Source organism: Acipenser ruthenus, chromosome 4 (assembly GCF_902713425.1).
Source record: "Acipenser ruthenus chromosome 4, fAciRut3.2 maternal haplotype, whole genome shotgun sequence".
Taxonomy (NCBI): domain Eukaryota; kingdom Metazoa; phylum Chordata; class Actinopteri; order Acipenseriformes; family Acipenseridae; genus Acipenser; species Acipenser ruthenus.
The window spans coordinates 24,751,323-24,766,302 of record NC_081192.1 but is presented as its reverse complement, the minus strand read 5'-3'; the positions used below and the strand labels follow the sequence as shown (position 1 = coordinate 24,766,302).

Sequence of the window (14,980 nt, the reverse complement as noted above, 5' to 3'; positions counted from 1 at the left end):
TGTAGTGGGGGCGTCAATCTGGTACTTTGGACTAAATTACTTCCAGAAATTATGAAGTATGAGGTGTAGGTCTATGAATTAAAAAAATATGCTTCTACTAATCTTTATTTTTCTCAGCAGCACTGACAGTAACAAATCACAGTTCCCAGATGTATTGTAAATGATGAGAACTGGTTTGGAATGGTAAATATGCTCTGTATTGCAAAGGCTGGAAGTATGTATTAGAAAAACAATTAATTCATGTTTATAAATATAAGAAATCATTGCAATCACATGTGCCAAAATTGTTGAATGAAATATTTCTAAATACTGCATTAACAAATAGTGCTATGGCAATAAAAAGAAGCTTTTTCTTCATCAAGATTACAGCAAAGTAAATCCTGCACAAACAAAGTACTGCCCTTATGTTTGCGTTTTACCGTGTTTCATCAAAATTGACCCCCTAAGGTCCTGTGAATAGAACCCTTGGTTCAATAGCATAGTAACAGCAGAAAATGGTAAACTTTACTTGTAGAATTTCATCAGATATATTCTTCAGTCCTTTGGGCTGCTGCACAGCCAAGTGTAGGAAGTTGCAGCCACAAGAGTCTTTTAACTTCACATTTGCTCCTGAAATAAATTAAACATATATATTTTGTATAATGCAGTATAATATCTCAACACATTACATGTATATTTAATAAATAACTGGTGAATTTTTAAAGACTTCATATATTTAATCAGTGTCATTTCAGTTAGAAACTAGTTTTTTATAAACTCTAATAAAGCAGGTTGTATTTATTTATTTATTTTTCAAATGTTTGTTTCACATATTGAATTTAGGAACTTAGCTTAGATTTTGCAAATGCAGTGTCATTTCACAGTTCGATAACTCATTGGTTAGCCCTGTTGACAGTAGAGTACATTTTACATTTACAGCATTATGACCCTTGACTGATCTCTTATCTTAATTTTCATTAGGTGGACTGATGAATTAGGAGGGAACACACTTTAATCAGACCTCCACTTTTTCTTTTGTTCCTGCAAAATGTAATCTTAGAATCCTACCTCTCCATACTAAAAGCTCAACTGTCCGCCAGGCTCCACAAGTTGTAGCCAGTAGAAGAGGGGAGTGGGACTCACAGTCAAGGCTGTCAATGTTGGCACCCTACAAGCACAGTAAACACAAGGGGGCAGATTCAATCAAAATTCTGTACACCGCCTGTTGGTTCACAATGCTGTCCAATTGCTAGGTATTAAAACAAAAAACGTTTGTAGGCTTTGAATGAAAACTATTTCATACAAACATATTTAGCTGATTGAGAATATTGAAAAGCTGATGGAAAATTGTCATTTAAATATATTTAACACATTTGAAAGTACTTTTACAGCAAGATGAACATGAAATATATGAACAGAAAACTGCTTTGGCAGAGTGTCAAGAGTTCCTTATTTAAAAGTTGATAATGTTCTACAATATCATTGCATGCTACTCACCTTCAGCATATATTCTACAACCCCCTCAGTCACTGCATGCATAATGGTACCATGTTAATTTCCTATCTATGTATCTATTTTATAATGCATAAATGTTTTTTTCAAAGTTTTGGCAGGCAAGTTCTCGAACCACATAGAATTCACACAAACAGTTTTAAAAACATGAATTAAAAATGTTAACAGAAGGGGATAATTTATTGAAATATTGATTTCTTACTTTAATTAATTACACACAGCCACACTTCCAATATGATAAACGTATTGTAAATAATATCCATGTGTGCTACGGCATAGCAACAAAATGTAAGCAATACTGAGTCAATATTAGTTCATGTGGAAGAATATAAAACCTTGTATGTGCTTTAAATCGGCACACACAAAAGTCACATGCTTCCATACTGGATTTGCTAACATTTGCAGCCTCAGAAAAGGGAGCTGCTCTTGTTGCCTAGGCTATATCAGTCAAATTGTCTTTATATTGTGCTAGTACCGAGTGTACTGTTTTTTTCCAGTATAGACATGGATACTTGATTCTTACTTCTTCTATAAAGACACTTTGGCTGATCAAACTTATGTTACATTATACCTATGTCTATGACAGACATCAAGAACTGAAGCTCCTGAACTCAGAGCTCATATACTGTATAGTTACATGTTAATAAGGCAAGTTGCTGTTTAATGAGTCTCCATATTACTGATTAGTATTCATTCACAGCTCCTTACAGCACCAGGTACAAAACATCACATGTGTTTACATCACACGAAAGTTACATACGGAAAAATAATGTTAGGTTTACTCCCCAAAGACTTTTATATGAACAACATGATAAATCCCTTTCAACCAGTGCCATTTTAAAACACAGGCTAAATAAGGTTAAAACTAGGTAAAATATTTACCTTCATCAAAAGATATTCCACCAGTACAACGTGATCAAACATTGTGGCCCTATTAAAAGAAATAAGTATTCAGATTTTTCATACTGTATGCTAGGTATTAATAGGGTTAATCACTGGTGAGGTTTCCATGGAAAAATAAGTCTCACCTTTTTCTCACACTATTTCAGGTAATTTGGGTTTTCATGTAGCTTTCTATGAGGGAGAGAAATTCTCCTTCTAAATGCAAATTACCCAATTCATATTAAAATATGGGAGGGTGTATTTGAATGTTTCTGTCTGTCTTCCAATTTGGCCTTGTGCTACTACAGATACGGTGCAGCTTTCTTAAACTGGGTTTACAATACGTTTTTAGGTTGTGTTGAAGAACCACAAATGCAGCCTGCCTCATTTGGCTACCAAAAAAATATAATAAAAAAGAAAGGGAAACAGAGAAACCCTCCTTTATAGCAGAGGTAGTGCACGACCTTGACACAGTCACCTTTTATTTATTAGCTTTGTTTTGTACAGTATTTTGTTTTGCATTTTTGTTTTGTTTCTCTGTTCCCCCACTGTGTGCGTTACCTGCTTGCTCGGCTATACCTAGAGGTCCTACCAAGGAATTACACATGCTGTGGAAATTACAAATGTGTGCCTCCACAGAGGAAAATAAACTGACGCATGTGGTGCATTTTAAAGGAATCACTTTATATTTATATTAAGTATATTTAAATAATTTGCTTTGTGAATGCAATTACCTTTTTAAAAGTATTTTAAGAGTATGTTTGTGTTATTAGAATTACTAAATGTTTTAATGATTCATTTCAAATTTAACAAAACACATGTATAAAATAGCAGATGAAATGTAATAGTCTAACTTATGCAACAGTGTCTGATGAGCTCCGTCGATAATATTGACCACATCCTGTCCTCCGTTGTATGTTGACAGCATCAGTTTGACAGCTTCAATGGCTCCTTGCGTACAAGCAAAATGAAGTGCAGTGGATTTATCACTCTGTATAATAACAATTGAAGGAAAGGAAATGTTAAATTCTGGGTTGTTAGTGTTTTTCTTTGTACAGAAAACTTGAAAACAGAAAAAACAGGCTTTAACCATGTATAATAAACAGCTGACGATCTTTCTGCCAATCAGACCTCATGGTTTGTCTGCTGTATTCTACGAATTCAAACACACAGAAACCCAATTCATGACATTAACCGTACCATATTGAGTTTTTACTGTGCTGCATTCTCAATATTTGTACAGTTGATGTCACTGCTTTAAAAAGTCAACTGCAAAGTCAACATTTTTTCAATTTCAATGAAAATCACAATGGACTGGTCATGAAAAGAATACAAATAATAATACAAATAATAATACAAATATATACAACAGTATATAATACAGTTATAGAACTACTATGTGGGTTATACCAACACATATTTTGTATATATCGACATATAAACAAAATTATCTAAGGCAATACCTTAGATTTTCCATAAAGTTCAGTCCTGTACAGGTAGTTACAATAGTTTTCCTCCAACCTTTATTCAAACTTGGCTAGCGTGATTACTGTGACTTCCAATATGAGATTCAATATTTACAAATACATTAGATAATTCAAATGTTTTACCTGTTGCAAATCAATTTTTGCTCCATTTGCTATGCATAGTTGAATCACTTCAATGTTCCCACCATGGACAGCCAAGTGAAGGGGGCTACTACCGGATTTGTCCACACAGTTAATATGACGCTCAATTTGATAGCCCATCTCTTCTCCTTTACAAATACAGAATCAGAAATATGTTACGTTTTAAAGAATATTCTACAATAGACGCCACGTAACCCCACCCAGAAGAAATAGAAAAGTAAACAAAGACATAATGCAGGGTTAGAAACTAAAGCTTGCCCATTCTGTGAATTAAAGGCGAATTAAAACTAATGAGGACTCGTTGATGTCTGTGTCTCAGTAGTCCTGTGGGTGAGAGCTTAAAAAAAGTGTACAGATATACTCTCATGTTCACAGGCTTGCATTTGAAAAATGCAGGAAATGTCCAGTCTAACTGGGTATAGCAGTGGTGAATAAACATTCATACCGGTAATGCTTACAAAACTGTCACTCAGAACTCAAACCTCCCTTCATCTCCCCTTGCCATGCCGAATGTTGTATTATTTTGAGATATGTGAATGCATCAGTGTGTCATTGAATTTTGTCTGTGTGATTACTTACGTTATTATTATTCATCGCCGTGATTTAACATTTCATAAGGTCCATTTCAAAGTGAGGAAATGGCTACTCACGAGTTATTTTGTTTTTATGTCTAAAAATTAGATTTAGTTTATAGTTTACATTTAAACCATGGCAATGAATAATAGTATTCCATCTTTGAAGTAAGTGTAAAGTCATTTTAAAAAAATGTGGAGATTTATACTAGGTTGCAACCACTGACCTCAAAAGAGAAAAAAGACGATAATTCACAAACACAATGAATATGACAGAGAAAAGAGGCAGCGCACTTTTCAAGTAACCTGGCTTTCATAATGTGACTGGCTGCAGTAAGTCTACACTTTCAGAAAATAAGACGTACTGCAAGGTGTGTGTCAGGTATGACAAAAGCCATTGTGGCACTGGGTCATCTACCTTTACGATAATCGATTTTAAAGCGCATGAAAAACCATGTAATCATTGTAACTGTGAAACATGAAGGCAAAGACTGCCAAACAAGGCACAACAAAAGTGTAACAATTACTACACACCATAAACACCTCTGTGATTTTAATTAGCTTTTAGCTAAGTGCTTCTTAGAACAGCTCACACCCTTGCAAAGCATGCACGACTGTATTCTGGTTTTGAATTGATGCGTGACCTGGATGAGGCAAAAGGATGTGGGGAAAATTTTATTCTAAACAGGCACAGGGATGTATACACACTATTGCGAGACCCAGCATCCAGCCGTTAACCAGAATGGCAACTGCTAAATATTTGTTGGTTATCTCGGTCAGTTCTACAGATAGTTCCATTACTGAGGCAGTGATGTGCTATGTGAAGTATGCTGTCAATGGTGTTGTCCACATAGACTTTATTGGGGTTCGGAATGTGGGGAAGGCAGATCCAGAAACCCAATCAATGTATCTGGGAATGAGCAATAATGTTTATTGTATCTTTTTTTTTTTTTAATTTACACTTTTACCCTTTATTTAACAAACTATGCATGGGCACTAAAAATGCAAAAAAGCAACTATAAGCAAATGTGGTAACTTAATCCCATCCTAAATTTTAATTATAAATAAATAAATAATAATAATAATTGCATATATAAACCAACCTTTTTTTAAAACTATTTCCATAGATTTTTTTGAACCTGTAAAAGCAGCTGCATGGATGGCAAAATGTCCCAGCTTGTTTTGTCTGCGCAGATGTGCACCATGTGTGAGCTAAAAAGTAAAAAAAAAAAAAAAAAGAAATGTAATTACCAAGGCGGTAATTTTGACCGTTTTTGGAATTTAAATGTAAATTGTGGTGCGTGTCTTTAAGATACGGAGCTGTGCTTTCCTGACTTTTCCTGACTACATGTACTAATTCCCCTGACAAAGAAAGAATTGCATAGCTGCAAACATTAGTGAGATAAAATACTGTCATACCTATTCTGACCAGGAGTGGTCAAATTGACCGATACATATAAAACATATTATTATTTGTATTTATCAGTCGGGACTTACATTGAAGTTTGATTATATCAGTCTGCATTCCTCAAGTGAGCAGTCTGTTGTTTCAGTGAGCTCCTGGTAGCCCATCAATCAGCCTTGACAGCTCATGGCGCCAGGCTGTCTGTTTGCACTGGTTATTATAAGTCACACATTTTTCTAAGAAATTCATTGTTACGCCAATACACATTGCAAATGGATCGCTAAGATGCAGGACAGCAAAGCAGTGTTTCGAATTACTATACATTTTACCAAACATTGATTCTGTGGCAGCAAAGATGGACAATGACAATCTGGCTCTGGAACAGACTGGACATCAACATGATCTGTGGTCAATGCCCTTGGAGTAATTAGATGCTTTCATTGTACTACTATATTGCCTGTGGAACATTTAGTGCCAGAAGCCTGGGATACTGTTGATAGCTGTGCCAAATGCCCAAAGAAAAGCACAGGTTGTGTGTGATTTGTGACAGCACTTTGACTTTGTAAATGATTGTAAATGAAGCCCAAATGTTTATTTATGTCATTTTGATTATAGCATGTCTGTGTATAAATGGATAGCTTCGGTTGCATATATGCTCTTTGTTATGTAGGAAATATAAACCATTTATTTAAAAAAAAAATGTTGATACTTATTTACATTGTTTCAGTAGTACAGTTTTGTATGTACACTATATAACTGTATACATACAAATGTGACTGAAGCCCATTCTGTTCAAATGTTTATTTGTCATTTTGATTATAGTATGTCTGTGTATAAATGCATAGCTTCGGTTGTGTATATGCACTTTGTTATGTAGGCAATATAAACCCATTTATTTAAAAAAATACTTACATATTATATCATTTCAGTAGTACAGTTTTGTATGTATATGATATACCTGTATATACACAAATTTATTTTCAAATATTTGTTTATTTATGTAATATGTCTATATTAACACATTTCATATCAAATGTCCATTTATTTACAATATTTCGGTTGTGTGGATGCTTTATATGATGCTCCTGAATACAACTACAAATTACATTCAATTGTTTGTCCTTTCATTATAATATTGATGTTGCTTTTAATACGCCGGTCAAACTGACCGGTCATGGTTGTTCTAGGTATGCCTATAAACACGTCGTTCTAGTGTTAAGTGTTATTCTGAGCCTGTGATTGGGTAAACACGATAAAAAATGCACTTTGTTATTTTAACTTACTGGGCCACCATACGTTGAGCTTTTTAATGCATAATCATGGATAGGGGAGAGATTGAATTTCACTACCTGGTTATTGTTTTTTTTTTCATGTGACGTCACTGAGACGGGCATTTAATTTTTAAAGGGCAGAGACATTTTCAGCACCTCACAGAAACAACATAACAGAATAACTTGTTTACAGCTAAGAATAAAATGGGAAAACACTGTAAATCTGATGTATTTGACCTATAGTTACATTTATTCTGTCTTATGTGTTTTAATATATATATATATATATATATAATGTGTAAATATCAAGAAATGAGTAGATGTAAGCAGATATAACATTTAATTAACTAAATTTATCAGGTAAGTTTTTTTTTTCCTTATTACTGATAATAATGGAATGAAGGACTATTATTTAATTTATAAATATTTATGTTGAGAAACTAAATCGAGAGTAGTGTCCATTATTGCTTACAAAGACCCTGAGACGTGTATCGTGTCATTGCAAGCACTCAGGTGAAACAATGTCTTGTAATTTGCCCAAACATCAATATTTTTCAACAAAACTTTCAGGAAGTATTGTAAGGTCCCTCTGGTCATTGAATAACGCGTTTTATTATACGTGTATCTCTAAGCAGAATACATAATAATAAAAAATATTTAACGTTTAAAAAAAAAAGTAAGTTAAGTGAAGGCAGGCTCACACAGATATTTAAGCTTATTAAGCCGGGACAACACTTAACAGTAAAACAATAAAATAAAATAACTGTTTTGGCCATGTGCTACAGCCAACTAAGTGCAGTCTCCAGTTTTTTTCTTGGTTCTCTTATTCCTGCTTCACTCTGGCTCTCTTTTGCTGTTTCTTCTCCAATTTCTCTCTCTGTTCTTCAGCTCTTTTTCATCTCACACCACCCCAGCTCTCTTTTGTCTCCACCACCTGTTCGTCGCAGTAGCCTGCTACTTATCCCCCCGTCCAGGCCATGCCCCCGGTGCACCAGCCACCAATCCCAAGCATTCAAGGCTTCCCGCTCCCAATCCCTTGATTGTTGCAACATCTTATCCCCTGATTTGTGACAACAATGTTGCAGCTGGGTTCTGCTCGCTCGGCAAGCTGAGCTTCTGATTGGTGGCGATTCTCCACTGTGACGTCCCTGAACATCTGCTGCAATTGAACCTTTAACTCTGGGTCACAGAACCTTCCCAAACGCAGTTACAGCAAACCCAGGGCCGTTACACAGCTCACCCCTTACAGTCCCTTGTCCCCAAGAGGACCAACAAAGTCCCAAAAGCGATGTTGGGGTCTGCTTTGGCGTAGAGGTCTTGGCTGCCCAGGTGACCCAGGGCTCCCTGCACCTGCAGGTGGCGGTCTGTCGAGTCCAGGTGGAGTGCGACTGTCAGGCAGGGCAGGGCCAGGGCTGGTGTGGCGGAGCAGGACTGTCAGGTTAGGGCGAGGTAGGTGCTGCTGTGCCTGGCTGCACAGGGTCCCATCCTCAGTAGGGAGCGAACCGATCATGGTGTAGTACCACCCGCCGTCCTCTGGGTGGTAACCAGATCCTGTTGACCAACTCCCCTATGCGCTTCAAGACCTGGCAAGGTCCCAGCTAGTGGCCGTCCAGCCCAGGGTGGCGGTCCCGCTTTTTTGGGAGCCATACACCCAGACCAGCTCTCCAGCTGTGAAGTGCCCCCCCTGTGCCCTGGCATCGCAACTCAGTTTCGGCCGGCAGCCTGCAGCCTGCAGCCTGCAACTGATCGGTGAATCCTGTTCAGGGGGTGCAGCTGTCCCCCTGGAAGTGTAGGATCCCCGTCCGGTGGTCCAGCTGGCTGCCGGTGCTCCTCGAGAAGCCCAGACCAAAGATGCAGGGGTCCTGTACTGCAGCTACCCACACGGGGTGGTGCACTGTCCGGCTGCCCACCTGGATCACCATGGTCCCAGTCTCTGGCTGCGTGGACTGGCAGCAGTGGCTGTCTTGTGAAGCTCGCCAGCCCTTTTGGGTCCATCTTCGGGGTGTGCGGGTTCCCTGAGCTGGTACCTCGCAGGAGTTGGGCTCAGTCACAGTCTTTGGGCAAGGGGGTCTCGACCCATGCCATGCCACCCCTGGGGGCGGCTGATTCCCCCAGAAGGATCACCATGGCACTTTTTCTCTGGATGGGCGCCAGCTCCCAGGTGACTGTGCAGGGCTGTACTATTGTCATATCAAGTTGGAACCTGACGTACTTTATAATGTTCCCCAGTGTTGTGAAAAAAGGGACACTAATTCCAAGATGCTACTGTACAAAATAGTGAATTTTTAGTGAATTTTTATAGGAAGAGAGTCAACTACAGCTAAAAAAACCCTGGTCCTGGGGGAGCATCCCACTGAAAAATGCTTGGTCCTTAAAAGGTTAAATTAAATTGTGTAAAAAAAACCAATAAACGACAAGTTTACCTTTTCCTGTACCTTGCAAATCAAACTGAGCTCATTGCCCATTAACAATTAATTTTCTGGAAATTGTAAAGTTTCCCCATTTGGCAAAACACACACGTAAACCTGCATCTATATAGGCCAATGGATATATAACATTTAAATAACAAAATGTTGAGTAGGAGACTTTGGTTAGAGACTTTACTTGCCAGGAGATTTAATGCTTCATGATTGTCAATAGAACAGGCCAGCATCACTGGGGTGTTTCCAAGATCTCCTTCCAGGTTCATGTCTACACTGCTGTGAGACAGTAACACCTAGAACAATATGAACAGAACAAATGCACGCCAATGTGTTACTTTCATATTAATAGCATATTAACACAAGGGTTGATATTTGAAAATACATTATCAATTTAAAATAAAAATCACTCAAAAGTGTTCCCCAATAACAAAAACTAAAAAAGAAAATGATTGTACTGCAAAATGAAAGTCCTTACCAGTTAGTTGAACCTGCATATTCCTGGCACCTAATCATATCAAATGCAGTTTGTACCAAAGAATCTGCATCTACAGTCATTTCTTGCTGTTTTTTGGGGGGTCAGTCGACTTACCTCAACAATCTCGTTGTGTCTTAAGTTTATAGCCATGTGTAAAGGAGACATTAGGTTGGCGTTCAGGATGTTTGGATCCGCTCCTAATTCAAGCAGTGTTCTACAGCTTTCTGACTGTTTGTTTTTGACAGCCAAATGCAGGGGTGTATTCCTTTTGTTATCTGTTACGTTTAAACCTGGGTCAAGAATAATTGAAAATGAAAATTACAAACATTGAAAAAGTAAATGTAAATTATTAAGGACTAAATGTGAGCAGGTGTTAATGCATAACTATTCATTTATTCCTACTTGTGTTGCAAATTGTGAATTTCTAATTAGTAAGAAACAGGCAAAAGTGATCATAAATTTATATATTTAAAAAAATGTGACTTTGGCTTTCAGTGTCTTTTTAAAAAGATGCAAGCTAAGAAAGATTCAGCTACAATCTGACCTTCAGAGCCAGTTGTGTTTATAATTGCTTGTATCAACTGAATACATCCACCTCCAGCAGCATAGTGCAAAGGGCTTGAATTGGATGAATCTACGCCCCTCAGGCAATCGGGCTTCATCTTTATCAGGGGTTGTAGCTCGGCTATATGACCATCAGACACCACCTGTTATGCCAAAGAGATATAACAGTATATAATAAATTAAGCTTTTAGGATCTAAACATTATTAAACAAAAACATAAATAAAAAAAAATGTGTCTCACCTAAATAGACTACCATTAAACCATTAATCCCATAAAACACCAAACAACTTTCAGGCAACTTTTGTTTCTGGCAACCTTTCAAGAAGTTTGCTTTAGGGGACAACTTTAAATATTAAGTAGCTTCAAATCACTTTTTGTTTTCTTTTATGGTGTCTGCTGCATTCCTCATTTCATTATTTCATTATATCACATTCATGTCAAATGTGACAATTTAAATAGACTGAAAGTAGTAGGGCTGGCAGAGTTCACATTGTTACTTGATTTGAATAGACTGCAGGAGGCTATTCAGTGTCAGCGCCAGTTCTCCAGACAAGCTCAAAGCAAGCTTAAAGCCAGGTGAAGGCAGATTTAGAGAGAAAGTGTAACTCAGAATGAGAGGAAATATTTGCAAATGTTTTTAATGAACAAGTCTTCCCACAATTGCTGAGGTAATCCATTGTTAATCATTTACTTCCCATGCAATACTAGTGGGTGGGATATTTGTTCTTCATTATACCACCCCTGAACTTTTTGGAAGTCTTGCTTTCTTAATGTTTTCCCTATTTTTAAAGAGGGGATATACAGTGCCTTGCAAAAGTATTCAGACCCCTGACCAATTCTCTCATATTACTGAATTACAAATGGTACATTGAAATGTCATTCTGTTTGATATTTTATTTTAAAACACTGAAACTCAAAATCAATTATTGTAAGGTGACATTGGTTTTATGTTGGGAAATATTTTTAAGAAAAATAAAAAACTGGAATATCTTGCTTGCATAAGTATTCAACCCCCACACATTAATATTTGGTAGAGCCACTTTTCGCTGCAATAACAGCTTTAAGTCTTTTGGGGTAAGTATGTACCAGCTTTGCACACAGTGTCAGTGTGATTTTGGCCCATTCTTCTTGGCAGATTTGCTCCAGGTAGTTCAGGTTGGTTGGACGACGCTTGTGGACCGCAATTTTCAAATAGTGCCACAGATTCTCAATGGGATTGAGATCAGGACTTTGACTGGGCCATTCACCTTTTTGTTCTTGAGCCACTCCAATGTTGCTTTGGCCTTGTGCTTGGGATCTTTGTCCTGCTGAAAGGTGAATTTCCTCCCAAGCTTCAGTTTTTTAGCAGACTGAAGCAGGTTCTCTTGCAGTATTTCCCTGTATTTTGCTCCATCCATTCTTCCTTCAATTTTAACAAGATGCTCAGTCCCTGCTGATGAGAAGCATCCCCACAGCATGATTCTGCCACCACCATACTTCACTGTAGGGATGGTGTGTCTTGAGGCATGGGCAGTGTTAGGTTTGCGCCACACATAGCGCTTTGAGTTTTGGTCAAAAAGCTCTAACTTGGTCTCATCTGACCACAAAACCTTTTCCCACATCGCAGCTGGGTCACTCTCAAGCTTTCTGGCAAACTCTAGACATGCTTTCAGATGGTACTTTTGGAGTAACGGCTTCTTTCTTGCCACCCTCCCATACAGGCCAGTGTTATGCAGAACTCTTGATATGGTTGAAAGGTGCACCATTACTCCACTCCCAGCCACTGAACTCTGTAGCTCCTTCAAAGTAATTGTTGGCCTCTCTGTGGCTTCTCTCACAAGTCTCCTTCTTGTTTGAGTGCTGAGTTTTGAGGGACGGACTTTTCTTGGCAGTGCCTGGATGGTGTGATGCAGCTTCCACTTCCTGATTATTGATCCAACTGTGCTCACTGGGACATCCAAACACTTTGATATTATTTTCTACCCTTTCCCTAATCTATGTATTTGTATTACTTTATCTCTAACTTCTGTAGAGTACTCTTTGGTCTTCATTTTCCTTCAGATTCACAGCCTGACCAATGATCCTTCAACAGTGGGGTTTTTATCCAGAAAATGTGACAGCAACTTTAATGGTTCACAGGTGGAGGCCAATGGTAAGGTAATTGTGTCCTTGTTAGGGCAATTTCTTTCATCGGTGTAAACTGGGAGCTTCCACAGCACAGGGGTTGAATACTTATGCAAGCAAGATATTTCAGTTTTTTATTTTTCTTAAAAATATTTCCCAACATAAAACCAATGTCACCTTACAATAATTGATTTTGAGTTTCAGTGTTTTAAAATAAAATATCAAACAGAATGACATTTCAATGTACCATTTGTAATTCAGTAATATGAGAGAATTGGTCAGGGGTCTGAATACTTTTGCAAGGCACTGTATATCTATCCAGGGATACGAAGATAGCAAACTTACTTGGAATATATCTGCTGAATCATCTTCATTGACAACACATTCATAGAAACTGCTCTGTTTCTTCTTTTCATTAAGCAAAGACATTGGGCAGGATCTCATTTGTTTATTTTTTGTAATTCGTCTGAAACAGGAGAAATAATAATCTATGTATATTTGATTGAAAATAACATAAATTATCTCCCTCTCTATGTATGTAGTACTACTATTCTAGTGTATATGTTATATACCGTATACAAAGCACATGTACAGGAGCAGTATTTGGTAAAATGTCCATAAGGGCAACATTGGCCCATTTTCTTCTTTGCAGTAAGTGATACTTGTGTGGTTGATTTCTTTTTTGTGTACAATTTACCATAGTCCCTTGTGGTTTCAGTGGTATAGATCACTTGATGCCCTATGTCACATACTAGCTTATTAAATCTGCGCGTGCATACCTACTGGCAAAAAGAGTTTGTGTTTACATTTGTTTGCATAGGTGTGCGTTGAGAACCATGACAGCAATATGAATAAAATGTCAGCTAAATACATTCATACACTGACAGCAGAAGACAGGCAACAGTATTTAAAAAAGCTGACTTTATATAACGGAGAGGTTCTACCCGATCCATATGATGAAAGGGGTGTGAAGACACGCTGGGAGAATGTCATCACACTTTTGCCAGACATTGTGTTTGCAAGACACTGAAAGTTACCTGTTGGACACACTGAGTCCCTTTACTAAGGAAAATCTGAAAGCCAAAAAATCACTGAAGGCGTACAATTACTTTCTGGCTGGACATGTTCAAGACTGTTATGCTGGTGTAATGTCAGAAAATGCATCCCTCATAATAATGTACCCCTCAGTCATATGAGCAATGGCTATGTCGGTCATATGGGCATGCACAATACCTGTTTCAGTAGTCAGGGCTGCCAAATTGGTGATTTTCTAGCCAAATTTGGCTTGTTTTTAAAACATCTAGCGGACAAATATTGTCTTTGGTGATTTAGCTATTTTTTTATCATGTATGTTTTTTCCTGTTCCTTTCACTTACAGTACAGTACATTAACAATCACTAGCACAGGACTTCAAACACCACAAATTCATAGTTAATTGCCCACGCCCACCCCTGCTCCTGTCTTCTGATATGGGCTGTGTCCTAAATCACACCCTACGCAAAGTTTAGTGCACTACTTTGTCTGTCGGCCATCTTTTAGAGTGTCCCAATGCTTAGGGAGCAGTGTGATGGGGTGCCCACCCCTTGTGCATATTAATGTACTGTATATATTTAATTTGTATTTGTATTGTATTGTGTTATTAGTATTATTATATGTATTAGTGATCGGACGAACGAAAGCCGTCCGACACTGTTGTTTATTATTTAAGACCGGCGAAAAGCCGGTCTTGTAAAATGTAGTTGGCATGGATGGGGTTAAATCCCCATCCCGATAAAGCTTGTGGGAATGTGGCTGGAGCCTTAATAAAGTAATTGTCTCATAGGTAATTAAGGCTCCAGCCACAGTATAAACGACTCAGAGCAAGAGAGTTAAGAGCAAATTGTCTTGGTTTCGTGTTTTACAACGCACTTGTAGTTTACCCTCTTGCTATCATGAAGTGGACTCATGCATGTTTAATCGTAACCACTAGAGGGTAGACCGGTCCTCTTTGTCACTGGTCATGCAATTTCTCTGTCATCTAATATGGATTTCAGTTTCCAATCCTTTTTATTCAAGACACCACTTTCCCAGTACTCATAATAACATGGCTGGTGCGTTAGCTCAGATACAGATATCCAGATTCCATCATAAAGTCTGCAGTTCATCCAACGCCTCTGGAAGCTTCG

At 37.8% G+C, this 14,980-nt stretch overlaps 1 protein-coding gene across 1 annotated transcript in view; it reads right to left on the bottom strand.

The window, feature by feature from the left end:
• LOC117399992 (transient receptor potential cation channel subfamily A member 1-like) overlaps window positions 1-13,244 on the bottom strand; it is a 40,569-nt gene extending 27,325 nt beyond the window's left edge. Inside the window, exons 1-10 of the mRNA XM_059023402.1 lie at window positions 13,161-13,244; window positions 10,692-10,854; window positions 10,262-10,437; window positions 9,858-9,965; window positions 5,677-5,785; window positions 3,984-4,129; window positions 3,228-3,364; window positions 2,374-2,422; window positions 1,048-1,147; window positions 509-609 (exon numbers count right to left, since the gene is read on the bottom strand). Of these exons, the coding sequence (XP_058879385.1) occupies window positions 509-609; window positions 1,048-1,147; window positions 2,374-2,422; window positions 3,228-3,364; window positions 3,984-4,129; window positions 5,677-5,785; window positions 9,858-9,965; window positions 10,262-10,437; window positions 10,692-10,854; window positions 13,161-13,244 (1,173 nt within the window). The remainder of the gene's footprint in view (window positions 1-508; window positions 610-1,047; window positions 1,148-2,373; window positions 2,423-3,227; window positions 3,365-3,983; window positions 4,130-5,676; window positions 5,786-9,857; window positions 9,966-10,261; window positions 10,438-10,691; window positions 10,855-13,160) is intronic.
• Between the last annotated feature and the right edge of the window lie 1,736 nt (window positions 13,245-14,980).